We start from the raw sequence: 27,859 nt of genomic DNA on the forward strand, positions 1-27,859 counted from the left end.
TGAGAATCTGCGTGTATCTTATTATTATTTGGCAGTGGGGCGGAATCACAAGTTGGTGCTGCATTACACATATACATACATCCATACATACATACATATAAACATACATACATACATACAGATACACAGGCACATATATATACTTATATACATCGTGTTACAATGGTGCAGTGTCGATTTCTGTTATGGTAGCGGGATCTACAAATACTAACTTCTGTGCTTCCAGGTAGGCCAAGTCCAAGTCATTATTCCTTTGGATATGACTGCGCTCTTGTACGTTCTGAGCAGAATAAGCACAATGAGATTATATTTCATAATTTTTAATGTGCATCGTATAATACATCTAATAGTAAAAATTATTTAACAATTTTTAAACATCGTTTTCTGCTTACTTTATGTTGTATTTATGGTTGTAATCTGGCTAATTTAATTATAGCGCTCTGTGAAATTTGCTCAAACCGTACAAGGCCAGTCTAATTAAAAGTGAAATCGTGCAGCGTACAAACTTAGGAAATCTTAGTGGTTATTTTCCACTAAAAAAAAAAAAAACCTATTCACTAATTACTTTTACAGTACGGACACGCTGTTGTGTATAGTCGACTGTATACTAGCGCATTACTGGTACTAAATAATGAAAACGCTTTGTGTGCTTCTAGAAACCTCTGCGGATCTGCACGATGTCACTCGTCGTAATTGTGGAGTGGTTACATAGTGGGCATTTTCTTCTTTACGTTTGTACATACATAAAGGACAATCATGGGTACTAAGAGAGAATCTCTTTTTTTTTCCGAACAATACGCTAAAATTGAGACGCGATATTTTGATTCACGAGATTTACAAGATGTTTATAAGTCCGCGAATCGCGATTAGAGAGAATTATCCGCGAGAGAATCGCAGTAAATCAATACAAATGAGCCTGCTTTTTTTTATTCGCGTGTTGAACCTAACCGAGCTGGCTAATTGAATCATCTCAATCGAGCACATTGAATCTTACATGTTTTTTTCTTCTGTAGGAGGCACGATGTTGCCACCGCCACCCGTAGCAATATTTCCGCCTGCGACCGCGATGCTGCCTCGTGGTCCGCCGCAATTCGCGACACCGTATCCACCGCCTATTTTCTATTGGCCTTATCCTTCACCGCCAGTTAGTCCAACTAATTATTACACTCCCGCGAATGTCGGCGGTATCGCACCGATTCCTCAACAAGCGGCTCTGGTAATTAAAACCTTATATTTTTTTTTATTCCATCGAAATAAATAAAAAATTTGATATATTATCACAAAAAATATAAATTTAAAAACATTTTATTGTTAATATTTATATATAAATTAAAATAGAATAATTATTTTAACTTTGAATTTATTCTTGATTGTATATTTCATGCAATTTATTCAATTTTTCGTGTTATGTATTTGTAATTAATTCTGTAATCATTTTTACTGATCACTTTCATCACTTTTATTGATCACTTTCACCAATTGTTCCAAATAAATCGTATGTTTTCAGTTGGCACCAGCTGAATGTTTACAATTAGCATCCGGAGCGACGACGATGCCAACAGCTACGTCCACACCGACAGGTCTCGATACGTGTATCGAAGCGTATCTACCACGGGTGGAATTGGAGAAACGAATGGCTGCGTTGCCTCCACCGCAAACTGAATGCAATCCCTTCATCGAGGTTTTCATGGTTTGATTTTCTCGCCCGCATCTTCTTGCCGATCGATTCTCATCCTGATTCCTTGTCTAGGTGTATGCATTCCTGAGTCGGTAATGTGGCGAAAAATCGAACCGTTTAAGCATTTTCTTGACTCGTGGAAAGAGATCATTATTTCATAAAAATATTTACACGAATTTTTTCAGAATGATTTCTGTTCTCGCGTTGTCAACGAAGCTTAGCCGACGATTTTTAACGAAAAACGTCGTACATGGCTGACCTAGATAATATATACGTCGTATACGATGTATATGTTTACGGCAAATGTGCAAAAAATGCAATTTCGCTTTTCCCGTTTCTCCCGAAGGAAGTTTTCCTTATAAATCTTCGACGCACTGTTCATTAGAACGGCGCATTTCTTTCTAGTCTAGAGATGGATAGGAGCCGTTGTAGCGTATTGCAACAGCGGCGTCGTTCTTTTCTCGCTATTTGTTCCGATTTCTCCGGGGATGAGACGAATTGTGTATTGCATTTTCTTTCATTCAATTATATTTAAAAAAAAATTTTTATTACGTTGCTTTTATCTTTCTCGTTATGATGGATCATACTTCAATTCTTTGTCGTACTTTTGCATTGATTTAAAGAGCTTGCGGGATTAAATATTCGAATAATCGATTCAGGTGCGTCCCGCGTTATAAAAATATATACACAAATTATATAATTAAAGATTGTAAATAATGATTATATTTAACGATCACGAGACGTATAAGCGATTGCATCTACAACATTTAAAGACGTAATAAAGTGCAGCGCACTTGCAAAGAACGTAACGTTCATACAAATGCGTTTGATTTGTATGATGTTTTTATAGTATTGAGTTTAAAATTTCATACTTAATACGGATTATATTTAGTTAATTTCACATATGTGCGTGCATGGGTGCACATATTTTATCTATCATTTATTTTATTGTTTTCGCATGCGAATTCGAATTGTTTTTGCGTGTTGTACATTTTTTTCTCCTTAAACATCCGGTTTAACTAAGTATTTTTCAATATGCATATGCATATTATTAAATAACAGCACACGTTTTTTTTATGTTAAAACAGCAAATATTACAAAAGTCTTCCGCTAGTTTGTCATTATTCCCGAGCAAATTACGCAATCCCATTTATTAATCCACGTTCATTATCGAGATTTAGAGAAATCTTTTATATATATAATATATAAATATCACAGTATGAACATACATACATATATATATATATATATATATATATATATATATATATGTATATATACATACTATATCAATATATATTAATCAACGATCACAGCACATTAGCGTACAGTGACTTCTACACTATATGTGTGTATGTATGTATGTATGTATGTATGTATATATGTATATATGTATGAATGTATGTATGTATGTATATACGTATGTATGTGTAGAAGTGTGTAGTGTAAGAAATATATATCGTTCAAAACTTGTAACATTAAGTTAAAAATATGGCTACGAGAGCCACTATATAGCTCAACTACGCGATTAGTTTAAATTTACGTATATGAATTAGCCAAGTTGATTCGTTGAAGTGCGATATCTAGTTACTTTCTTTCTTAGTTATTACGCGAAGTGATGACCGTTTATTGATATTACGATATTAATATTCAATATTTCAAGTACATATCAATCTAATATCGATCTATCATCGGATCCAAATCATCATATTCATTAAATCGTACAAATAAAAGCGAAATAAACGTTATAGTGTGTAATTAATATGATAAAATTATAATGTGCAATTTATTTTTATCTTTTATATCTCGAATTTTTTTTTATAGAAGCTTTAGCTTTGAACGTAAAAAAATGTTTCAATATTTTTATTTATATTTATTCGGTGCGTTTATCTCGGCATTTTTATTTGTATAATGATTCATTTTATTTCTTTTAAATGCAACGAAAGTGAATAATCACTAAATATCATGTGAACGAATAGATTTAGTTTAGCGCGTGAATTTATCTACTCCTTTCTTCAGTCTCTTATGACAATTTTATGTCGTATGTGTTTCAATATTCTGATCGTTTCTGATCTTGATGGGTACGACTTATGCACAATGTTCACGGTTCCGCATTCAAATATAAACATACATTAGGAGCTCGCGTTCGTTGTGTTGTCGTTACCGTACGTGTGATCATGCACGATTGGTGTGCAATAGTTTTATAATATATTTCGTAGTACTTGTGCAATAAAGATCAAGCAGGTGCTGTCATTGCCTCAGATGTTGAGAAAATGCTAAATGCTAATGAAACGATATGAATCGAATTAAATTTATGCCTGGTTTAACCAACGCTGAGTATGTCAAATAAATACATTTACTATCTTCTCTTTGATAAGAACATAACATAAATATAATATAGATATATTATTATTAAATTTTGTATGTGTATATATATATATATATACACGTATACATATCTGAATAGAAGGTAAGGAAACGAGGGAAGAAAAAGTAAAGAGACAGAAGAAAAGATAAAAATAGAAAAGTATCGATGATAAACAAAAACAGAGATTGTAGATTGTTGTTTTTTGACTCAGTGTTGGTGGAATCAGGTATATATAAAATGTTTAATTGAACTCGTACTATATGCTGATGATAATAAAATTTGATTAAATTGTCTTTATTAATTACAGTGATACGATGTACAATATCTACATGTCGAATCTTTATAGGCAGTAATGATATGTATATCTAAATGCAAATTCTCAAACAACGGAGGTACTGAGCGATCTTGATTTGTGTGCGAAACTTCTCTTATATATAAATATAATGTAGAGAAAATTGTATGTGTGTATATGTGTTTATACACACATATATGTACACATACTTAAACATACCCTATAAAAAATATATTTTGCAATATTGTACGATTATATATTTACCAACTTGTTACGTTACAAAATGCAAGATCGAATGGAGCCGTTTTCGCTGATTCGTAAATCGGATTGAAGCCATCGATTGTGGCATCATAGAATTTCTTCGTCAATTGTTTGACGTAGAAAGAATCTCGCACACCAATTTTTGTTTCAGCGGTTTGAAAAAACGGCTACGACGAATAGTAACCTGATATTTAATTATGTTATCAATGATATTAATATTAATATATTCGATATATATTGTTTTGAAATTTGCTCACTATCCTTTTTAAGATCCTATCCGAAAGATGTTCTTTTATCATTCCATCTTAAATATTTTTATGTGTGAAATCGGGATTGATTGCATGTGGGATTGTCTCACAGAAAATGAATAGGAAGTGTTTTAATTTAACTGAAAAATTATTGGACATAATTCTTATCTGATTGTTTTGATTCGCTTGGTTTATTTATTCCCGCAGCACATATATAAGGCAGCCTTTTGTGACATTGTTCCATTCACGTATCTAAAAGAGAACGCAGAGAAAATCGTTATCTGTTAAGAGCTCGTTAAAATTATAATTAAAATTATATTTTGTATATATGAAATATATATTAGATGTTGCAAATTTTCTCGCGTTTCGCTAATAGATATGTACAATATCATGCATACATATACATATATCTTTTTTTTCAAAAATCTCACTTCTCTCGCCAGATAATCTTTATATAGAAAAAATTTAACTAGAATCTTATTTATTACTGTGCATCCTTATAAAAAAACGATTATCGCTTTCGATTGTTCTAAATCTACGTGTATGGACGGATATTGTATTAAAGGATAACAAAAATTTTAGTAAGAATAAATTTGGTGAGATCACCTTAACGAGAATAATAAGTCTAAGTAGCATGTAAAACGCGATATCTAGAAGAGATACGCTTTCACATGACGAGTATAACTTTTTATATTCGAAAGCACAATTCTATCTATTAAATATAAAATTATATCTATCTATCTACCTTTCTATTATATATAAAATTTATATATTCGAATTGCGTATGAGTGTTTGATAATTACAACATACTCATTTACAACTCACAGTGAGACTTTTGTAAAATATACATTTCTAAAATATTATTAATCTTTATACTCTCAATAATCTTGAGGACAATATACGAAATTTGGACATATTCGGCAGTGTAATATTATTTGCAGTATAATCTTTTTAATTCACTGCTTTTAGTAACTGCCAACTTTTTATGTTACTGGAGTACGAGTTATCAAAATAATAAGGCAACTTGTTTGCTTTTCTCTATACTCTATGATTCTTACACGAGTGTATATATATATATATATACACACACACACGTGTGTGTGTGCGCGCGCGCGCGTTGTGTGTGATATAGAAAGAGAGAGGGAATGCTGCCTATTAGTTTAACAAAGAGCAACGAGATTATATAATACTAATTACGAATATGAGGTTTGTTTTTATTCTCACAGCTTCGTCATAATAAAATTAATAATCGTAAAAAATGAATTATTTCTAGACTTTATATCTTGCATTCCTCTTTTGTTAAATAAGAAATTAATATTTAATCTCTATATTCTGCTTTTCTTCCTCTTGATGATAAATATTTACCGTCACATACGGCGTCTATCTGATATATATTTCCTTGATCAATTTTATATTTATATTAAATTTTCAATATATAGATTGATTATTAAATGTTCATTATAAAATCATAAAGGATCGATTGTCCTTACAGGATATTAATAAACATTATTTGGCATAAAAATGTCCACGTCATTTGATCAACTATATCATTATTAATAATCCATTAAAAATTAGCTACTAAACACTGCTTGTGAATATAATTGAATAAAGCAACATATTGTTCAACGAAAAGATCCGTCCTCTTTGGAACACGTAAAAATGTATGATACAACGAATACACATGTCACTTTCAATGGTTAATTAATAAAAGATCGATCGAATTGAATATTGAGATCTTTACGATATTATAAAAAAAACGGTTGTCTCTTTTAAGCATGTATACATAATATCTTAGTATAAAAAATATGAAAAATATTCTTAATGTTAATAAAGTTAGTTTTTAACAATGTGCATAATGAATATATTTTCGCCGAGTTCAAATTTTAATGAGACCATATATTTTGAGCTCATATTTATCGCCGTCTGGGTTATTATATCTAATAATGAGTCAGCATTGTGTATGCATTGCTTTGTCGGCCCATTCTTGTTCACTTTATGCAGCAACACCAGGATTTATTATATATTGTGCGTTGATTCCAATGATTTTAATTCATCGCTTATTAGCACAAACATGTTATACTATGTAAGTGATTTAAAATATTTGATTGTGCGATAACTGGCAGTGTCTGTTGTTACAAAGAAACATTTAGCACACATTTTAATTGTGCACCCAAATTGTGAACAATGATGGTTTATATATATATATATATATATATATATATATATATATATATATATATATATATATATTAGCTAGAGCAACTACATCGCCGTTTCCAACGGTTGACTTTTGCTTCGCGCAGTCGTCGATAATTGCGTGAGTTCCGTGGGCTCGTTGATTAAAAATGCATCCAGATTGGTTTCGAGCAGGACTTCGCTTTTGGAGCGCAGTGGTTTTTCTTCGCCCATATCGAAGTTAGTTTCCAATAGCGCCTCGCTTCTGGGCCTACTCTCGGTCTCGTAGTGATATGGATGTGGCGGTATTGGCGGTTGAAAATCCGACGCGTACTCTGGAACAGGCTCGGATGCCTGACTTGACGTTAATGTGGCCATGTCATAAGCGCGTTTCGAGTCGTATTCTACCGGATCGTACGCAGTTGATGCCTCGATGTTCCGTTTCAGTTCACTCATCGAATCAGTAAATGCGAGACTGGAGTGTAACGGCAGTGTAGATGTATTGTTAAGATATGATGAGCTTTCGTTGTTGGGATCCACTGTTGTGGGACTTTCATCGGTCAAGGTCGATTGTACGTTCGATTGTAATGGCCAGTTAGAAGCAGCGGCGGTTGCAGCATTTCCAGCCATGAAAGTAGAGTGATTGCGGAAGCCCTCGTTACGATACGCTAAATCGAAGACCGGATTGTCGACAGTCTGTGCTGCGCCATACTTGTGCACCGTATTCTTGAAATCACTCGTACTTGGCGAGTATCGTGGATTATGAGCCTCGTATACATCGTAACTCTGATTGTCCTCTATGGAAGAATTTAGTTGAGACTTGTCCATTGAATCCAAACTACCACCATTCAGCATGCGCTTGTAATCCAACGATTTCGAGTTCAGCGTGTCTGTAGACTGTTTGCTCTAAACCATGGAATATATATTATTCAAAAAATTATATTAATTTCTTAAACTCGTTAAAAACATAAATTTTAGATTAATATTGCACTGAACCTACTAAATTCTACAATTTAATTGTAATTAACTTTCACAAAAATTCGTGGATTTAATTTTTATCACACGTTCAAAAATTATATATATTATACAACATGATCCATATTTTACCGCGACAGGTTTCCGCCGATAAGCAAGCTCCGTGAAGGCGGATGTGGAGCCGATCGATCGTAGAGAGTGTAAAGATTGTCTGATGGAATTACGTCGCTCTAATCTTTCAAGTTTACGCTTCTTCGATTTGGACACCCATAGCGCGATGGCCGCGGTTAACAATGCAAGCGCAATGCCAACAGCTCCCAAGACTCCTACCGCAACGATATCCTTTCTCCATGATAAAGGATCAATGTTGACTCTAGGATCTATTATTAAATTCGGAAAATAATTTTTTTATAATCGCTTTTTTTACATTAATATATAATTTATTTTAATACTATATATATATTCTATCTACCATTATGATATTTTACATACCGATTTCGCAAATGAACGGATTGGGTTGCGCACAATGGTCTATCTCAATGGTCTGATATGTGAACACTGTGCATTGATCCACACGTTCTAATTGCTGCACCCAAACACGTTCCGAATAATCAAATCGTTCTTGTTGTTTACGCGCGAATTTCCAGAGTTCTAGATAATCTCCCATAATGAAGGGCATTGATGCGTTTGCCGACTTTTGAGAATAAAATAATTAAAACTATACATATGAATAAAATATAATTTTCGAGAAATTCGAAAAACAAAAAATGTGATTTTATATTTAAAAGATCAAATATGTATATATGTTACGTATATATACGAATAAAATTTCATTCACTCACTCTGCAAAAATCTCGTGCACTATAAAAGTCCATAAGCCCGCCGATTAATATATAACACGTGTCACCGACGAGATCCCAGCCAGGCGGACATTTACCGCTTAACACAGATTTATTGTTCATGTGAAAGGGTTGATAATCGACTTGCAGTAGCTCGGGCGAGTCTCCACGATCTCTAATACGTCCCGCTACCGCCAAAGTTTCGTTGTAACCCCACCAATTGTAACGCGCGTCTATGTGAGATCTCCACATTTCTAATTGCCTAAACAAACAATTACGTTTATGAAGAGAATCTTTATTTTAATTTCGCTATATAGTGTAATATATTTTTTTAATCAGCTTTATTTTAATTTACTGAGATCTATTTGTCGTAAGCATCTCGTAATCGTTGTCAGGATTAAAGAACACATTATCGACGTATTGTTGTCCGGGGGTACCGGCAACGATAGTGCTACGGCCTTCACGATTCACTGCATAGTTTCTAAAATATATAATAATTTATTATTTCGACAGTCTGTAAACTGTAAAATCTTCAATAAACAACTTCTGCATGTTAAACACTTATGCATGGCCAAATACCTCTTTTCAAAGATAAAGAAAAACGAACCAAAAAATAAAAATCTATTACTTACTTGTAAAAGCCATTGTGAGACGTGCTTTGATAAATAGGTAAACGAACCCTTTCGAATCCCGAAATCTCCAATAAATGCTTACCGAGGTTTCCGTGTAAATAATTAAGTGTCATATTGCTAACTACTTGTTTTAAAACAATATTATTGTCGTAGAGAGCATGATTTTTGGTAAAGTAATTCCTGAATATAGTCACTTCTTGGTAAGGACTACTTTGACGACCTTCGATATATCTGAAAGTTCCACAGTATTATTCCTTGTCTTCGCACAAGAAAATTATCATATACTTACAATGCTGGTTTGTTGAAATTCTCTGTGAAAAGATTATTGTGAATCCATCCCTTGAGAGAAGTGGCCGAACCTCTCGAATCGGCACGAATAGAAAGACCGCCTTGATTCCGCTGCACTAGATTGTTCTATAAAATACAAGTTTAAAAAATTTTAATTAAAAATTTTGTCGCATTTTGAGAAAATTAAAAAAGAAAGAAAAAGACAACAAGTATGTGTGTGATCTTTTTTCAAACTTACTCTGAAATAAAGTGATTGCGTGTTTTGAACATCGAGCCATAAGGCGGATTTACATGTGGAAAAGTTACCATATAACTTTTCACAATTATTCGTAAATTGATTACGCTCAAGCGTCATTATAGCATTCACCTCGCCGGCACTTGCATATTTCATAGCGCCTTCGCGACAATTTGATATCATAGAATAAGAAACGTTGTGTTGCACATCACGATCTATCAATTGCAGTAATAAATCAGCAAATAGAAGAAATGGGGTCATATTATTGAGACATGAAACATATGAGATATATGATTGAGATTATACTTACTAAAACCAATGGCGGATATCGGAAGAGTCACGATTTCCGCGATAAATCCGTGCACACTGCTGGCGCCATTAGCGAAGAATCTTACACTAAGACTAGGAGTCTGCGTTTTAAAGAATTTCTTTTCATCGGGAGCATTAACTTCCAAGTGACCAATCCTCTTGGAAGTAATATTGTAAATGTCTCCATCGTATAAAGTTATACCATCGGCATGACCCGGCTTTCCAGTGGAGTTGAAAAGATTGAATTGTAAAAGTCTGCAAAACAGAAATATTTTCTTATTTTTTATTACAATTGGAAAGTCGTTTTCGGAAAAGCTTTACGCACCTAAATCCGAGTGGTTTGGCTCTATAAGCACTGCGGAAGATTTTCACACAACTCACAGGGTAATTATCATATTTGTAATAGATGATCACGCGCTCTTCGATCGTGATTTCTTTAGCGGTGTCGCATATGTCAACCATACTGAACAAATTATAAGGGATATTCAGATCCTTAATAGGCGTAAACGAGCTCTCGTCCGCTTCGCGGCCCTCTCCCGTCAAAGATAGTATATTCACGCCATTTCCGAGGACATTAGTAATCGTATTAAATAATAATTCCATCTAAAGAAATATATATATATATATATATATATATATATATATATATATGTATGTATATACACAAATGCAAAACACATAATTGTATTTATATAATATTTCATATAAACTATAAACAAATGATAATTTATAAATATTTGCATGTACATACCGTATGTGTAGGAGATATGATATTGATGCCATGATAAGCACTGCGATCTATATTAACATGCATTATTGCTGGAGACTTCATGATAGATTGTACGGCGTATGATTTCTCGAAATGTAAAATTCCAGCACCAGTTATATTGATGAACTTGAGAACTGATTCGACTCGCCTGACGGTCTCATGAGTCACGATGTTGTGAATGCGATGCTCGTACAGATGATGTTCGAATTCACTATTGGTGATGCGTATTCCGCCCCAATAATCGTACGCATCATCCAAGTTTCGTTCACCGCAATGCAGGAAGATAAACTGACCGTCCCACGAACATTCGTGACGATGACCAACTAACTGACCGTTCAATCTAATTTGGCAGTCTTCTAGATTTTGCTCTTTCCCGGAACACTGCAACAAAAAATGTTTAAAGCTTAAAAAAAAATTGTTTTCAAAAGTGAGGAATCCAAAATGAAGAAACTAATCGTACTTGCAGCGGTTCAGGCCAAGACCAGACACGCGTCAATGATCCAGGATGAAGTTCATATCTACGATCGTATGACACATAGACATTGAGGGTATCATAACCGAGTTGCCGACATGCCACTTGAGCATTTCGCTCGGTAAATCGCTCATCACAAATGGGAATCCACTGAAGAGTTGTTCTATTAAAGTACTCCAAGAATCCTATAACAAGAAAAAAGTATATTTATAATACTATTTACAGAAAAATAATATGATAAAATACTGCGAAAAATCGTCAAAATTAGAATACCTAGAAAAGACTGATAAGGCAAGATAAATACAGAAAAGATGAAAGAGTGTATTAAACAAATGATCATGTGTATTGAATATAATTTTTTGAGAGTCGAAATATTAAAATTTTTCAGCTCACCTTCATTGTACAGTGCGGAACAGCGTCCATCTTTGCATAAACGGATCGTTTCGTCAGATATTGAAACAAGATTAGCAGAACTCTTCATCGGTGCTAACTTGACAAACGTGGAATTTATGCTTGCGTTTATTCGTTTCATCGGTTTCATAACGATTTCATGGCCGGGTACACCGATAGCTTTCAGCGTTCCGAGTACAAGGATTCCGACATTAGGAGCAAACTCCATCACAACATCGGGATAGATATGCAATGTAGCTTCCGGCATAACTGTGATATCGGAACGTATTACGTAAGGTTCGGATCTCGCATGCAATGAGAGACTCTCTACTATACGACCGCCCAAATTGTCCAAGTCAATCTCTTGACTTATATGCCATGATGCAGAAATAAACGAGTCGAATGAGTCGCGCATCAAATACGGCCGGTAATTGGCCACGGCATGATCATTCCAATCATCAAAATCGAAAATTCTCCGTCTGCGAAAGAAAACATGAGTCTCGCTATTGAGTAAACCTTGAATCAAAATAAAACTCTACTATGTACATAGAAATCAAATCTAACTACGTGAAATTACCTGATAATAGTATCGTTATCAGTGCCCCACCAATTCTCCATAACATTTACTTCATTGTTAATTTTCGCTGTTCTAATACCCGCTAATAATTCGTAATCCAGCGAATTATCACCGAATAGATTTCTATTAACTAGTACTTTCTGTATACCGTGAAAGCCGACGACATAACTGGGATCATCAAATGTTTGGCGCGGTCCCATGCCGATGAGATCGTATGTGTTCCGTTTAATTTCATTGTAATAGAAACGTGCATCAACATCACCAAGGATCTCAGATTGACTGTCCGCATGAAATTCAACCATGTAAGCGCCGCTGTTACCATCGATATAATTATTGTTGATTCTAATTTTCTTTTCCATTCCACGCACAGATATCAGGCCAATTTTACAGCGATTGCCATCGAAATGATTGTAGGATATGTTCAGATGCGCGAAATGACCGTCTATCACAAAGGCAAATTGTTCGTTGTTGCGCCAGGTATTATTACCGAAGTACAAGGAATGTGTAAAATTCTCGTTATATTGCCAAACATCTGGCAACAACACTTCAAATCCACCACCGCGATTTCTTTCAATGGTGCTGTCCTGCATTATCCAATGGAAGAGATTGTTGGAGTGCCTTGCGTCACGGCTGAACTGATGTATCGCTTTACCATTGTCTGTGATCAAACTATCATTTATGTGGATCGAAATTTCAGACAGATTAGACTGAAAGATATTCCAATAAGGTGAATACACATATACGGCCTCTTCTTGATTATGTGATATCTCACATCCGATCAATTGAATAGTCTCGTTCGCTTTTCGAAGAAAGTGATCTCCTATTTCATTTAAATATCTATTATAGTAAAATGCAAGTAAGCCCTTTTGATTATTCTTAATTTTTGTCTTTGCGATGATCAATGAAGGAATAGGACCGCTGACTATTTTATTGCGTATATTCTATAATATAAATATAAATATAAATATAATATAAAAAATATAAAATATGAAATATAAAAAATCGTTATTATTATTATAATTATTATTATAACTTTGTAAAAATTAATGTCTGTATTAATGTTTCTAACAAGTAATATTCGTATTTTTAAAGTATTTTACATACCTGCGCTGGAGATAAAAGCGATGTGATAGCCATGACAGCTCCACCGAGAGCATTCTCACCGCTCAAGTATTCTAAAATTACTACATAGGAGCTAGATGAGACGGGAAAAATGCTTAAATCCCTCTTTACATGCCAATTTATTTGATTATTATTAAGATGCTGTGAATCATACAATATGATTTGTTCGGTGCTTCGATTTTCTATTGGATTTAGCAATTGGATACCGATGACGTAGCCGGGAGTACACTATAAATAGAAGAAAAAATTATAATTGAATGTCACATATATGTACGTCAAACATATAGTACTTTGCATAAGAAAAAGAAACTTACTTTAATATTTATAGTACGACGAACAGATTCGCGAACAATTATTTTAGTCGTTATAACATATTTGGTTTCTCCGTCAGCGAGTTCGATATTCTCATTCATTTCTGGTAAGATTACGGGATTATATGGCGAATCGATCGTAGTATCCGGAACGCGTAGGAACCATCCCGCAAATTCTCTCTGCTGAACTGCTGAGAGAGCGGGATTATGCCTTATTCCCGCAACTTTGTTGCTCTCGATTCGCGAGTTGATTATTCGCATACCCAATTGCTTAAAACTGATACCGCTTCCGCCATTTCGAGAGAATTCGCTGTTTTTTACAATATTTATGGCGTCCGCTGAATATATGTCGGAATACAGAACTCCCAATCCATCTTGCAAATTGTTAACAAGCTTGACACCATCCAAGGAATGTCGAGCAAAATCAATTTGTAAAGCTATTACAAAAAAAAAATCAATTATACACATATAATTAATACACACATATCTAAGGACATATTATGTATAAATATAAAAATATTGATATATAATATATATATCATATAAGATTTAATTTTTTAATAATTATTAACAAGAGTTATAAATTTTATATATACATATAAATTACCTGGCTTAAATGAATTTGTTTTATAATCGAGCAAGCCTGCCTTTTCAATTGTCACATATTGCAAATCACATCTTTGAGCCAAAGGTCCTAATCTCAGACCTGCCCATGCCACTTCTAAACACCTAACACCGACATCGTTCGAATGAGTACACGAGTTTTCGAAATCTTGCTCTTTCTCCGCCCGACATTTTGTTATATCGTTATCATTCTCAGTACATTGAACATTGCTGAGAAGTATATCCTCGTTGATCCCCGCGTTCGGTATTTGCGATCGCTCCACAACCCAATTCTCATAGTCTAAAATAAAGCCTAATTGATGGCAAACAAGGGCCGCATCCAGAATCGTCCATCCATAATTGCAAACAGTTCCCCATTTATTTCCAATTTTTACCTTTTACAAAAATAAAGAATTACGTAGAGATCCCATTATTTTTCAATTTCTCCATATTTATAAAGGTTTACTATATATAAATTTAATTATAGATATATTAATAAATATATTTAAAAAATTATAAGTTTTTGTCAATAACTATTTTAATGCAAATGTTTGTGTTAAAAATATGATTCAAACATTACCTGTAATCTTCCCTCGAGATTCGTTTTGCCACCGAGAAGCCTTACTGATACAGGCTCATCAATTTGACTCGTATCTTCTTCCATGAGAGTTTCGTTGTTTGGTAATATAGCGAGTTCTTCCTTCAAAGTAAATAAGATGTCACTTGGTTTTTTACCGTGCGCATCAAATTTGCCGGCTACCATTATTCCGATGGACGGTGGAAAACGTAGCGTAACACCCGGTTGCAATATCAATTTGCCACCTGGTCTTACATTGATATCACGCTCAACAATATATTCTCCGGCTCTTAATTGTTCATGGCCGTCAACTTCACCACCGATTAGATTCGTGCCAGGTGTGACAAATTGTGATACAAAGGTCGGATTTGGGATTATAGTATTTGCGCTAGGATTACTGCTGTGCAGCAAATAAGGCAAATACTCAATCTTAGCAAGATTGTATCTGTCTTTCCTAGACAAATAAAAATTATAATTATATCTCACGCTATGTTATAGTTTGTGCAATAATAAAATTTAGAAAGTAATATACCTGTGAAATAATCGATCAAATATTTTTTTTTCCTCTCCAGATCCCAACCAATTGTAAGTACAATTGATAATTTTGCTCTGATCTTCCAAGTGGGAGCCGATCTCATAACGTGACTCGGGATTGTGCAAAATGTTACGGAAAACGTCGACATTGCTCGAAGATATAACAATAACAGCAGCTACTCTCGAACGCGGTATCAATTTGACATTCGATGTATTACCATCGTCAAATAATTCTCTGACATGATTATCACGCAAGAAGTTCCTCGTAAATAATATATTTTGCATATCGCTGTAAGGCGATAAACCGATGCTAACAATAAAGGTGCCCTGATTATTGTAAAACTCATTATGTCGAATCACGATTTTCGCGGGCAAAACATTAAATTCTTCATAAAGCGGATTTTTTATCATAATTCCGCCGCTCGCTTGATCTTTGAAGTGATTGTATTCTATTGTGGCATCGAGATTGAGCGCTGGACTTAACTTAATGCCTAATTTTGCATTTTTTATGAACGAGTTATATCCGATCTGCAACTTCATTAAACCATTGTTTTTTCTCCAACTGGATTCCACTTGCAGCGCTGTTTCGAGGCTGGTGTTAAACCAATTGCCTGTTACATTTATATACGAGTTGCCGGTGGAATTGCCGATCTGTTGCCAACAAAGAGTGAATGTTGATTTACCGCAAATATCAAGATACACACATTTAATTGTAAAATCAAATAAAATATATATATAATAAAATCGTATAAAACATTCATACACACTTTACATTTGCACTTACCAAAACACCAATATCTTTATTACGAAATATCTGTGAGTATTCGATTACGGTCGACTGATTGAAATGTACATATTCGGTAGCGGAGCTATCGTTTAACCACATTGCGAAACCGAAACCACGATTAGACGATATACTGCTATGTGATACGTTACGATTACCGCCCGTAACGGTGATATTAACGCCGTCCCCTTGATTGAACGAAATACGGCTATCAGTGATGTTGACATCCATTGCACCACCTAATACATGTACACCAGCTACATGTTCATTATTCGATATCGAAGTCTCATGAATGTTTAAGGCGGACCTAAGCTTCTCCACGACAATGCCGCGACCATTATTACCGGCTATCGTACTGCCAGTCACATTGAGATCATACGTTTTCTCTGCAAAAAAAAGGAAACATTAAATATTTTTTATCAATGTAATTTGAAGAAGAATTTGTTATATAAGATGATAGTGCGTAAACTCTTTAGACTTACTATAACCCGACGACAATCGCACAAATACGATAGTATTAGTTCGAGGTTCAGCTATAAAATTTATGAAGAGATTCTGACGCGTTGAAGTCACACTTTGTGGTAACGTTCCATTTCTGACTTTAACTCTAGCCAAAAGTTTTTCTACCCCATTTATACCATCGTACACTTCCACTATGGCGCTGTCATTCCTATCGGTCTCCATTTGCAAAAAATGCATTGTCAAAAGATGGCCCGGCATTGTGAAGATGTGCTGTGTAATAGTAAAGTAATGTTTAATAATATTATCGCAATTAAGATTTTACAGCATTATGCGAAGCACAATGCTATTTTTATTGATAGCGATTAAGTATAATGCTCACTTGTGGACATCGTTTTACATTGGGTGCATATTTATTCTGTTCCATGGATATAGTGACAGGAAAGGTTTGACTAGCCGTCATAGGGAAAGTGCACAGATCAAATACGTCGGTACGATCTAACTTGTCATTCGGTCGTTCGTCCGAATGTACGTATTTTATTCCATCCGCTCCATTATCAAGTATCGTACAGTCATTGATATTCGTCATGCCGGACGAGCTATTTACATAAATTCCGTAACCTGTAACAATAAGTGTACAATATATAACAACATATTATTCAATATGGCATTTTCAGCGAATACAAGATATAATAACACGTAATGACAAGATCGACGAAATTATGTTTTACCTTTATTATATTGCACGATACAATTGTTTATTATAACAGGCGCATCTGGCGAGGTAACATTAATACCCGTAAAGGCTGAATGAAGAAGAGAAATTGACTCCATTATCGGTGGTACTCCTTCCACATGAATTGCCGACGTGATATTATACTCCCTTCCAGTTCCAGCATATCTATTTACCAGATCAAATTTTTATATTTTATATTAAATCGTAGTAATTCATATGTCTGCGGAAATAAAAGCCGCAAATATATAGAGAATTAAGTCATTACTCTCTGACAAGAGATATGAATTAGAGAAACAGAGAGATATATTTTATATATTGCATAAATGTTCATCGATGTTTTGTTTGAAAATACTTACTCGATTATTGTGTTCCGTAGAATTGATTTCGACTGACGTACATAAAGTGTATTCTCTTGGATAAGTACTTTGTCATGCAACGCGTCCTCGAATCGTATTCCTCGCCAATGCTTAATTGCCTTAGTTGTACCATCGTGACGAGGTAGGCAAGAGATACCCAGATCTGGGTGATAATCTAAAATTTAATACTAACTTTCATTAATAGAATCATGACATAATAAACTTTATCTTTTATTCAATAACTAAAACACATCATATAATCTTTATCAAAAAATTAATGTTCTGCAAAAAAATTTGCAACTCACCACAAACACCAGCGCCCAATTGTCTTTCTGACCAACGTTCGCAGTTCGTCAACGAAGATTCGGTACCACGACATCCTGGTTCCTCGTAAAGAAGACGCGGCTTGGAGGGCCATTGTCTGTCGATCCATGACCACCACTGTCCACCTTGATAGCCGAGCTGCCGGCAAGCTGTTTCCAAATCTGCACGAGTCCAACTGCGATAAAATTTACATAAAATATCTACATTGTTGGCATACATTGTTATGTTTATTGATTACATACTTTCGCGAATTCGTGCAAATGGAACGCCAGCTGCCTCGATGAAAAAGCTGCAGTCTACCCGCTAACGGATTCGGTCCGTCTACAAGGCGTATCAAAGGTGGTGTTTGAAGGGTTGAAACTTGAGTTTCCACTTCCGCTGCGGTCAGGAGGATCGGTGCGTGTGTTTCACCCTTTCAATATATAAATGCCACTTATAATCATTACAGAAAGATAATAAAATCTCCTATCTCTTTATATCACTATAATTTACAGTTCACGTTAAAACAAAACTTTCGGAGGTAGACTGTAACAGCAACTGTAACAATTTTATTTTTTCTATTCCACCACATTTGCTGTATTTTCGTTATGTTACATATGTAGTACATCAGAAAAAGAAATGAAAGAAAATTCAATAATATTTCAAGATCAGACATTTTTTAAATTCTCATGGCGTATTGTTAAAGTAAATATATAAAATAATAATAAAACGCGCGCGCACTAAACCTTGTTAAAGGCTTGATATACAATATATGAAACACATTCTTTTATATATTCTGCACTCTATCCATCTCTACAAAAAATTTCGCTGATAACGCAACGACATGACTTCAATCTTGTTATCAGTTAACAGTATCAACGATGCTATCGATTCTTGATGAAATTGACTATATATAATCAAACTTGTAACAAGTCTACATTTAGCGCGTGCATGCGTATTATTATATACTATATATATATATATATATATATATATATATATATATATATTTAATTTGTAATTATATCTTATTAAAGAATGATAATATTAATCGCCAAAAAATAGTAAGTAGCATGTTAATAATCATCATTGCAGCAAATATCTTTTTTTTTATTTAATAATAATCAAACTAGAAAAAGTTTTAAAAAAAGACATCGTGCTTTAATTTAATTCAATAAATGTAATCGCGAAAGAATGCAAAGCTTTAGATGTGTGACAGGAAAAGGATCCCTTTACACGAAGAGCAGAGAACGTCAGTTAACCGGAAATGCTACAACACGCGAACACCGTTGCGTTTATTGTTGCATTATTGGTGTATATAATAAAATAGTATTCATATTTGTATATGTATTAATGCTTGCTGTAGATATTATTATTAGGTATTATTTTGATGCTATTTTAATTGCAAGTTGCACTATGTAACAATTTTAAAAGAAGAGAAGGGCACAAGTGCAATCAATTATTCTATAGATATTCTACAGATTTTACACTATATAAAATGTTTATTAAAATATTTAAAATTAAAAGAAAATCATATTAAAATATTTTAAATATGTGATGTTTGTGAAATCAAATAATGAAAAAAAATGTTGAAATGGATAAATTATTAATAAAAATGATCACCAAAGGTACAAAATAAATGATTGTTTTAATTACCAACATTAAGAGGAATAGAAATATATGTTCTCAGTTTTAGAAAATAATAACACACATTAATGTACTTACAGAGATAAGAATGAATATGTAGCGATTATTCATGGATGAGTAATCATTTGCTGATTTACCGCTTATTCTATTTAGAATGCTATATCACTCTGATGCGAGATGCGAGTGTAGCACGCTCTAATAAAGAGGATTAAATATCCTGGAAGAGACAGGAACAAGCAGTTGTTCTAATCTCTGTAAATGGATATTTCTCTTATTCGTACGTTTCTACTGGTGTTGGAAGGGTTAGTTATAGAAAGCACTAATCGAATGATTAAGAACAGCGTGCAGACCGCACAGCTGTCTCGGCCGATTCAGCGACAGCACTGTCTCTAAATGCTTCCAGGTCGACGGTTCTTGCCCCCGCACGATTAACTTATGACCCCACATAATCCTCTTAAAAGCTCAACAGAGTGTCAAGACCTTCGGCATCGCTCTTGGCACGAATAAAACGGCGTAATTGAAATTCTTCGTATGTAAAAGTACTATATAAACGCGGGACTTATGTTAAAAGAAAGAAAACCGAGCAAAGAAGAGAGAATTTTATATCTGGGGAAAGAAAATGGGAAAAGAATTTAATGTCAAATCCTTTCCTACAGACAGCGAAATTTCGTTGGAATTGCAATTCATGAAGTTTTCTGAGAACACAATTTATCTTTATCTAAGTCATCTTTTTCCTATATATAATATGTAATAACATGTGCACAGTTACGTTGCAATGAGTCATGTTCATTCAACGTTAAAATATATATACCTATCGATAGTATTCGTAATTCTTGTAAGAATGCTCTCTATAATTAGGCACGCTCGCACATTGGTGTATTCTATATACATATATATATATATATATATATATATATATATATATATATATATATATATATATATGCAAGAAAAGTGATCAAATCTCTACATCATATTATATCGTATTATTTTTCGTCTCGAGAATCGTCTAACTTTCTCCAGGAAAGTGTTCTCTATCCTATTTTTAGAAACTCTATTGTTGATCATTACCTTAGCAATTATGATACCGCGGATGGTGATGCCGACCATGGGACCGAAGCGAATTTTCACACCAGGTTCTATGATGAGTTTGCCATCTCTCTCGATGAATAGATCCTCGCGCAACAAATAAGGGCTTTTCGATATCGATAGTATCCTCTCACCACGAACAACGCGGCCACCGTGCAGCTCGTGTAAACCGCCGTTGTTGCTTATTGTGCTAGTGTTCACCAGCGCAGTTGCTTCCGTGTAATAGATCAATGTTTGTTCATATCTGTCATCTAACCGGCTTCCGGTGGTTGAAACAGCCAGAATCGGCAGCAAAATGCATAACCAATGCATTTTTCGGCGCATATTTTTATCGTAAAATGATTCGAATCATCGGTGTATATGTCATTAAATGGAATTTACGAGAGAGATGAAATCAACTCCTCACTCCTTTGTTCGCTTTTAGTGAATGGAAAACCGGCACTCGAAGTTTGATGTTCGGACGAAATTGGCGTGTTTATAATATTTCTAAATAAAAGTCCATTGCACGATTTCTCGATGTATCACACATAGAATGAACACATATTCCAATTAAGTGTTCCAATTAAGTAATTATATAAACACATATACACGACATAACAATCTGTGGCGTGCACTCATGTCGATAAAGCCTTCATTTCACGAGAATCATTCACTTATCGCCGGCTGATCCTTGATGTGTCATTCGCCAATCCGTGTACGTTATACATCTCTACATCTCCTGTCGTATAATATATTATATTTTCACTGAGTATGATCTTAGACACGAAAGCTTCGGGTAGAATTATTTATTTATATGAAGGAAGCTTGATGCTCACTCGTATCTTCGTGATGAATAAAATAACTGTTGTATGCATACATAATGTCCGGCAGGTTCTCCCTAAAAAAATAATTAATAAATTTTATATGTAACTGTAAGAATGCTGGTTTTTCAAAACAATTGGATCAGCGTAAGTTTAAATAAAAGGAACTTATAAAAATATTGATCATAGCATCTAACAAACTATTTTATCATAATGTGCCTTTAGTATTATAAATAAAAGAAAACTTTACATATACATAAAAATAATAATTTTAAATTACTCCTTCAATCTTAATCTTTAATAGATTTAAAATCAGTTTCTCCTTATACTGACAATTCAATTCAATCTTCAAATTTTTTAAAATCAACTTAAAATTAAATAAGAACTAAGATTTTATTATTAATTTCTACATTTAAATCTCCAAATTTTTCCTTTGCATGTTTATAACACAGCAATTTTTTTTCTCTTTAAATCCTTATATCTATAAATTATAATTTATAGATTTATTATCCTTTATTATTTTATTATAGATTTCTCATTTCTCTATCCTCAGGAAAAGCTTGAGAACAAAATAAATAAAAAAAAAGAACCGTTACAAAGATAAACGTTGTTAATTTTTGTAACGGTTATTTATAACGTTACAAAGATTTTCTTTTCTCAGAATCACTTTACATATTTTATCATTATTCCGCACCTCTCGTGTTACTCTCTCTCTATCTTTGTTATTCTTCACATCTCGCGCGAAGACAATCGCAGAACATAATGAATCCTCTTTGAATTTTAAATATGAAAAAAACATTATTTCCGGTAACATTGGCTGCTCTTTCAAATTCTCGCGAGTCTTGATCATTCATCATTGCTCATTATATATTGTATATCTACTAATTAATATCACGTCCTTCATATATACACGTGTGTGGATGAGTCGTGTGAATAAATCGACGACGCAGCCAAACAAGGAATAAGCTAAACAAGGAAATCAATCATCTTCCGCAACACTTACCGGACGCTATCCTCCGTCACTCTCAGACGCGGATTCGAATTCGAGCGGTAGCTTCTTGCTTTTTCACGCATGAGGAACAATGAACTACACGCGTAGCGCCGCCGTTATTCGCGCTCCGCTTGACGAAATCTTGTTTTTCACATAAATCGCGAATCGGCCGTTACTGTCGTGTCTTCTTCACTTATGCGACTTTTAGCCGTCAAAATTGATTCGAAATCGAATCGCTCAATTATACGCGTTGATCCAGCGTCCGTTTATTCCCCGTAGATCACCGCCAACGACGCCGATCGATCGATCGCGTCAGGTATGCGGATCTGTTAAATCTTCTTGGCCGCGACGACGCGATGCCATCGTCGATCATCGGCGAAAAAAATCGGTACTCGCCTGCATCTGGATGGCTTTGTCGAAATCGTGGGCGCGGTTTTATCACTTTACGCGTACGCACACGGATTCCCTATCACGATCGCTCCTTGCGCAACTTGTCACCGTCTCATATAAAGGTACTACGGCCACTACTACCGCGATCACCATGGTGCACTCACTGGTAGCGCGCTGACGCTACACCTACTACGATCGAGCTGTAGAATGAGTCACGTGATGCACCGAGCATTTAATACGTCACGCAGCTTGTGAAACAGGTGAGTTCTTCCAACACTATACTGGGTGTTCAGAATCATTCTCGTATCTTTTTTTTTTTTTTTTGCCGTAATTCGATCAATTTTAATCGACTTTAATCGACTTTTGAAACATCTGCAATTTTTCATGTTTAGGTAACAATTGAATTGTTGAGAACTTTGATTTCTTAGAATAGAAAATAGACGAGAAGATCGTATTTTCTTCGGAACATTTTCTAACAAATTTTATGTTAGCGGAATATTTTTATTTGAGAAGAATATCTACTTAAAATAAGTAGATATAAAATATATTAAAAATTAGAAAGCCTTAATGACCGATGATTTTTTAATGATGATGTTTTATAAAACATCATGCAGGTAATAAATTATATCAATAAATCTATAATATTTCTCCGTATTTTTAATTCACAATTATGGATCTAGCATGGATATGAACCAACCCGACTATTTTACCGTGGCACTGAAAAGTCAATCTAGCCATGTAGTTTCACCGGCTCTAAGATGGATCTAGGTGGCACTACTGTACCAGCTAGAAAAAAGTCTTATGAACAAACGGCGACGTGGCCCCTCTCGTTGTCAGAATACTGTCCCATGACAAATTGGAATTTCGGAAAATTGAATCTCGGAAAAGTTTGCCAATCCGATTTTTCGATGGCCTCGTGAAGTGACTTTTACAAAAAAACAGAATACTATTTAACCTCAAACTGTCTTTTAATTTAGAAAATTTTTTTATTATCTTTTGTTAGAATGAATTTTTTTTTATTTTGTTATAAAATGATAAGAATAAATTTTTCGATTTTTACAAATTCCGGAAATATCAATCTATGGGGAATCCAGCAATAAAAATTCTGGCTCGACAGCGCGCATTTTTTTATCTTGACGATAACTTATTTATAAAAAATAAATATTGATAAAAAATTGAATATTTATTAATAATAAAATTTTTCTCGTACATATAAGAACGTATACCCGACGATCTTTTGTATTTAAATAAGTCTAAATTTCTTTAATTATTTCTGATTAACTGATCCTTACTCTATTACTTTTCCGAGATTCTGTTTTCCAAAGTTTTGATTGTCATGAGATAGCACCCTCTCAGATTTCTCTCTGATTGTATGCACAACGATCTCAGTCGGGCATACTGATTGGCTGTTAGTACAAGAAACTTTTAGAACCCTAGAAATTTTCTATCCAATAGCCAATCGTTTTATCGGTCCGATAAACTCATGTATGACAAGTGTAAAGCATCTTGATAGCAAACGACTATTTCATTTCACTCGATTCCTTGATTGCCGTGCGCAAGACGTCAAGTGAGAATATTTGTCCCGGCAAACACGTTTCAATTTCTTCAATTTTAGGTAAGTGCAATAAAAAATCAATATCGCCATTTTCCGTAATCGCAAAATTATGTAGTGACCGTTGCGTATTTTTGACCTTTGTACCGTCGCTGAAACAATAAAATTGTTTGCGTTCTTACTCCAAGAACACCCGCCAAGAAACTTTTAGCTGACGAAGTATGATACAAAATTTTACCGGGTGACGATATCACTATACATTGTCACATAACCTGATTTGATAAAAAAAAGAAATGATATAAATGATCTATAAATATTAAGTTTTTTTATACCACATTTTACAAGAGATAAAAATTTATGTTTAATAATAATTTTAAAGAAAAACTTGTTGTAAGTTAAGCTGTCTTCTTAAAGTGTTTAATATACAATGGAAAATATACAATTTTATCTGTATATCTTCTGCTTTTAACAAAAATGTTGAATATATAACATTATTTGTTCATGTAAAAAATTTAATTATAAGATCAAAATTTCGTTTATACAACAATAAATTTTATCGTAATGTAATACAAATTCTTTTTTCATATAGAAAATACACTGACAAAAATGGCAGGTAAACGATCTGCAACAACAGAATTGAATCATGATAACTGGAACGAAGAGAACGAACCAGAAGAGGCAGGTACATTTGCAAAAGCAGCAGACGATATACTTGAAAAGAGAGTTATAAAAACAGCGAAACGTCGCTTTTCATCGAGGGATGTAAGTATATGTTTCAACTATTTTGTATCAATTATATTTCTTTATTACTATTTTGTTTAACCTATTTTAGGGCGCTATGAAAAGCGCATTTGGAACATTTGCAGGTTTTAAAACTACTCCTGCAACCAGTTCGTCTCCATTTGGTTTTCTAGCTAACGTAAGCACCACTTCTACTACGACTACTTCTGCTGCATCAACGACAACTGTAAACACAAGCAGCAGAAATATTGCAACTAATGGTTCTAAAATTCTTGAAAACGATGCAAGTAAAATGGAAGACACAACTAAAGCACAGACACTATCGAGCACAAGTTCTAGTGAAATGACCAAGAAAGAGAATGAAAAGACAAAGCGTTATTCATCAGATTATTATGCAAAATTAAAGGGACTGAACGAAAGTGTCGCTACATGGATAAAAACTCATGTAGATGCAAATCCATTTTGTATATTAACACCTATATTTAAGGATTATGAGAAATATTTGAAGGAGATTACATCGAAAGAGAGTACCAAGATACAGACATTGCATGCTTCGCAACATATAACACAGGCTGCACAATCTGATAACCAAAAGGATAAAAGTGCAGAGAAAAAACTTGAAACTTCTTCATTTGACACCTCAAATGCGAATATAAAATCTACTTCAACTGTTGCAACAGAGTGGAAGCCCGAAAAATCGATATTTTCCAATATTGCTGCAAATACAAAATCGATATTTGGCAATACAGAACAGAAAATGGAAAGTTCTAAATCTGTATTCAGCAATGCGGATGCAACATCTGATAAGGGTAGATCTATTTTTGGTAACATAGAGTCGAATGTTGCTAGTAAAAGTATATTTGGTAACACAAATGTGGAAAGTAATCCTTTGCACAAATCCTCTACCATTTCGGATGGAGGCAAGACAGACGAAGAGAATGCGACATCCAATACAAAATCTGTCACTCCCACCTTTCCTGCTTCTACTTTTAGTTTTGGACAAATTGTTTGCTCTCCCAATAACTTGAGTGCTGGGTTTAGCTTTGGAAGGTAATTTGTTTATTAACTTGCTTATAATTTCTTTATATGAGACATAATGTATTTTTTAATGATTTTACAGTGCAAAGCCATTTTCATTTGCCCCTCAAGCAGTGAAATCACAAGATTCCGAGGATAAAACAGATAATGAAAACAAAGATGAAGAAGATGAAGAACCACCAAAACCAGATTTCAAACCAGTAACCGAAGAAGGTGCTGTTTATGAACAACGGTATGTCTTAATTTTTACATTGTAACAATCAATTGTTAAGATAGAAATTAAATACATCATAGAATTTAAAAAATAAGATTATGTAGTCTTCTTTTTGTTGCAATAATTTAATTAAATCCATAATATTTTTTTTTTTATAGATGTAAAGTATATATAAAGAAAAATGACAACTTTAGTGACAGAGGTGTCGGAACGTTATATTTGAAACCAACACCAAATGGAAAGACGCAATTGATAGTACGAGCCGATACTGCTTTGGGTAATTTGTTACTCAATATTTTGTTAACTCAAAGTATTCCTATTAAACGCATGAACAAGAACACGATAATGTTAGTCTGTCTACCGTTGCCAGACTCTTCACCACCACCAGTCCCAATGTTGTTAAGAGTGAAAACTAGTGAGGTCGCGGATGAACTATTTGAAACATTGAATAAACATAAAAAATAGAAAATTAAATAAGCACAAAATAACGCGGATCGGAACAAATTGATTTTTTTGACTATATATTTGATTACAACACTAAGAATGGATAAATTCTAATTCATACATAACAGAAAATTTGTTTATTAATCAAAAATTTATGTCAAGCTTCATCATTCTGTTCGTCATTCTATAAAATAAAATTTGTAAACGTAAATTATGCGAATACCTAGAAAGATACATAATACTAAGATTAGTAATCATTAGTAAAATTGCGAGCAAACAGCATCTCACGATTAAAAAATGGTACATTTTTTCTAATTCTTATTTCATATGCAAATATTGTAAAAAATTGTAATTAATATATATATCTTCTTAATAGATTCTGTATCTGATAAATAAGAGATATATTTAATTTTATTTTTGAAAGGATGTCTACTTACATGTATGGCGTTATTTGGAATGATTGTTGCTAATGTAATCAATAATGTAAGAATAATACATTGAACATATATGTACATAGTAGGAACACAATAGTATATATTGCAAAATAGGTAATTTATGCATGTAATGGTTGATGAAATATTCTGTACTAATAATTATAAGTACGAAAAATACAGATTACATGGAATTACTTAATATTTATTGCATTTTTTATAAAACGAA

The 27,859-nt window shown here is 33.8% G+C and overlaps 3 protein-coding genes across 5 annotated transcripts in view; 2 read left to right on the forward strand and 1 right to left on the reverse strand.

The window, feature by feature from the left end:
- The window catches only part of LOC126849311 (RNA-binding protein fusilli), a 31,962-nt gene extending 27,115 nt beyond the window's left edge, over positions 1-4,847 (forward strand). The window contains exons 11-12 of one of the 2 annotated variants that reach the window (XM_050591021.1): positions 657-760; positions 1,014-1,160. In XM_050591021.1, the coding sequence (XP_050446978.1) occupies positions 657-712 (56 nt within the window). In that variant the 3' untranslated portion in view covers positions 713-760; positions 1,014-1,160. Of the gene's footprint in view, positions 1-656; positions 761-1,013; positions 1,217-1,507 lie in introns of those variants that run through there. The other variant, XM_050591020.1, reaches the window with a different exon arrangement.
- Positions 4,848-5,019: 172 nt separating this feature from the next.
- LOC126849304 (protein bark beetle) lies at positions 5,020-23,380 on the reverse strand. The gene is made up of 28 exons (XM_050591001.1): positions 22,833-23,380; positions 21,012-21,906; positions 18,557-18,726; positions 18,296-18,489; positions 17,991-18,165; positions 17,630-17,799; positions 17,281-17,519; positions 16,922-17,171; positions 16,440-16,825; positions 15,654-16,306; positions 15,125-15,575; positions 14,549-14,939; positions 13,945-14,378; positions 13,613-13,858; positions 12,509-13,449; positions 11,935-12,410; positions 11,530-11,726; positions 11,052-11,450; positions 10,626-10,903; positions 10,302-10,555; positions 9,995-10,206; positions 9,758-9,882; positions 9,469-9,699; positions 9,192-9,317; positions 8,840-9,098; positions 8,490-8,691; positions 8,130-8,377; positions 5,020-7,928 (listed from the first exon to the last, which is right to left on the reverse strand). The coding sequence occupies exons 2-28, from the start codon at positions 21,351-21,353 to the stop codon at positions 7,110-7,112; spliced, it is 8,868 nt and encodes a 2,955-aa protein (XP_050446958.1). The 5' UTR covers positions 21,354-21,906; positions 22,833-23,380; the 3' UTR covers positions 5,020-7,109.
- Positions 23,381-24,688: 1,308 nt separating this feature from the next.
- LOC126849114 (nuclear pore complex protein Nup50) lies at positions 24,689-27,834 on the forward strand. Of its 2 annotated transcripts, none has more exons than XM_050590677.1 (5): positions 24,689-24,825; positions 25,352-25,524; positions 25,595-26,553; positions 26,624-26,773; positions 26,914-27,834. In XM_050590677.1, the coding sequence occupies exons 2-5, from the start codon at positions 25,369-25,371 to the stop codon at positions 27,218-27,220; spliced, it is 1,572 nt and encodes a 523-aa protein (XP_050446634.1). In that variant the 5' UTR covers positions 24,689-24,825; positions 25,352-25,368; the 3' UTR covers positions 27,221-27,834. The 2 variants fall into 2 exon arrangements, with proteins under 2 accessions (XP_050446634.1, XP_050446633.1); XM_050590676.1 differs by lacking the exon at positions 24,689-24,825 and adding an exon at positions 24,846-24,981.
- Positions 27,835-27,859: the final 25 nt, after the last annotated feature.

This window comes from Cataglyphis hispanica, chromosome 4, assembly GCF_021464435.1.
Source record: "Cataglyphis hispanica isolate Lineage 1 chromosome 4, ULB_Chis1_1.0, whole genome shotgun sequence".
NCBI lineage: Eukaryota > Metazoa > Arthropoda > Insecta > Hymenoptera > Formicidae > Cataglyphis > Cataglyphis hispanica.

Bases quoted from the DNA above. Each gene is read 5' to 3' on its own strand.
- LOC126849304 (XM_050591001.1), bottom strand. From the start codon at position 21,353: ATGCGCCGAAAAATGCATTGGTTATGCATTTTGCTGCCGATTCTGGCT. The intron at 17,800-17,990 runs GTAAGTATTTTC...TCTGGTAAATAG, and splicing joins CTACGGAACACAATAATCGA to ATATGCTGGAACTGGAAGGG. The intron at 9,318-9,468 runs GTAAGTAATAGA...TATATATTTTAG, and splicing joins TCTCACAATGGCTTTTACAA to AAACTATGCAGTGAATCGTG.
- LOC126849114 (XM_050590677.1), top strand. From the start codon at position 25,369: ATGGCAGGTAAACGATCTGCAACAACAGAATTGAATCATGATAACTGG. The intron at 25,525-25,594 runs GTAAGTATATGT...AACCTATTTTAG, and splicing joins GTCGCTTTTCATCGAGGGAT to GGCGCTATGAAAAGCGCATT. The intron at 26,554-26,623 runs GTAATTTGTTTA...ATGATTTTACAG, and splicing joins GCTGGGTTTAGCTTTGGAAG to TGCAAAGCCATTTTCATTTG.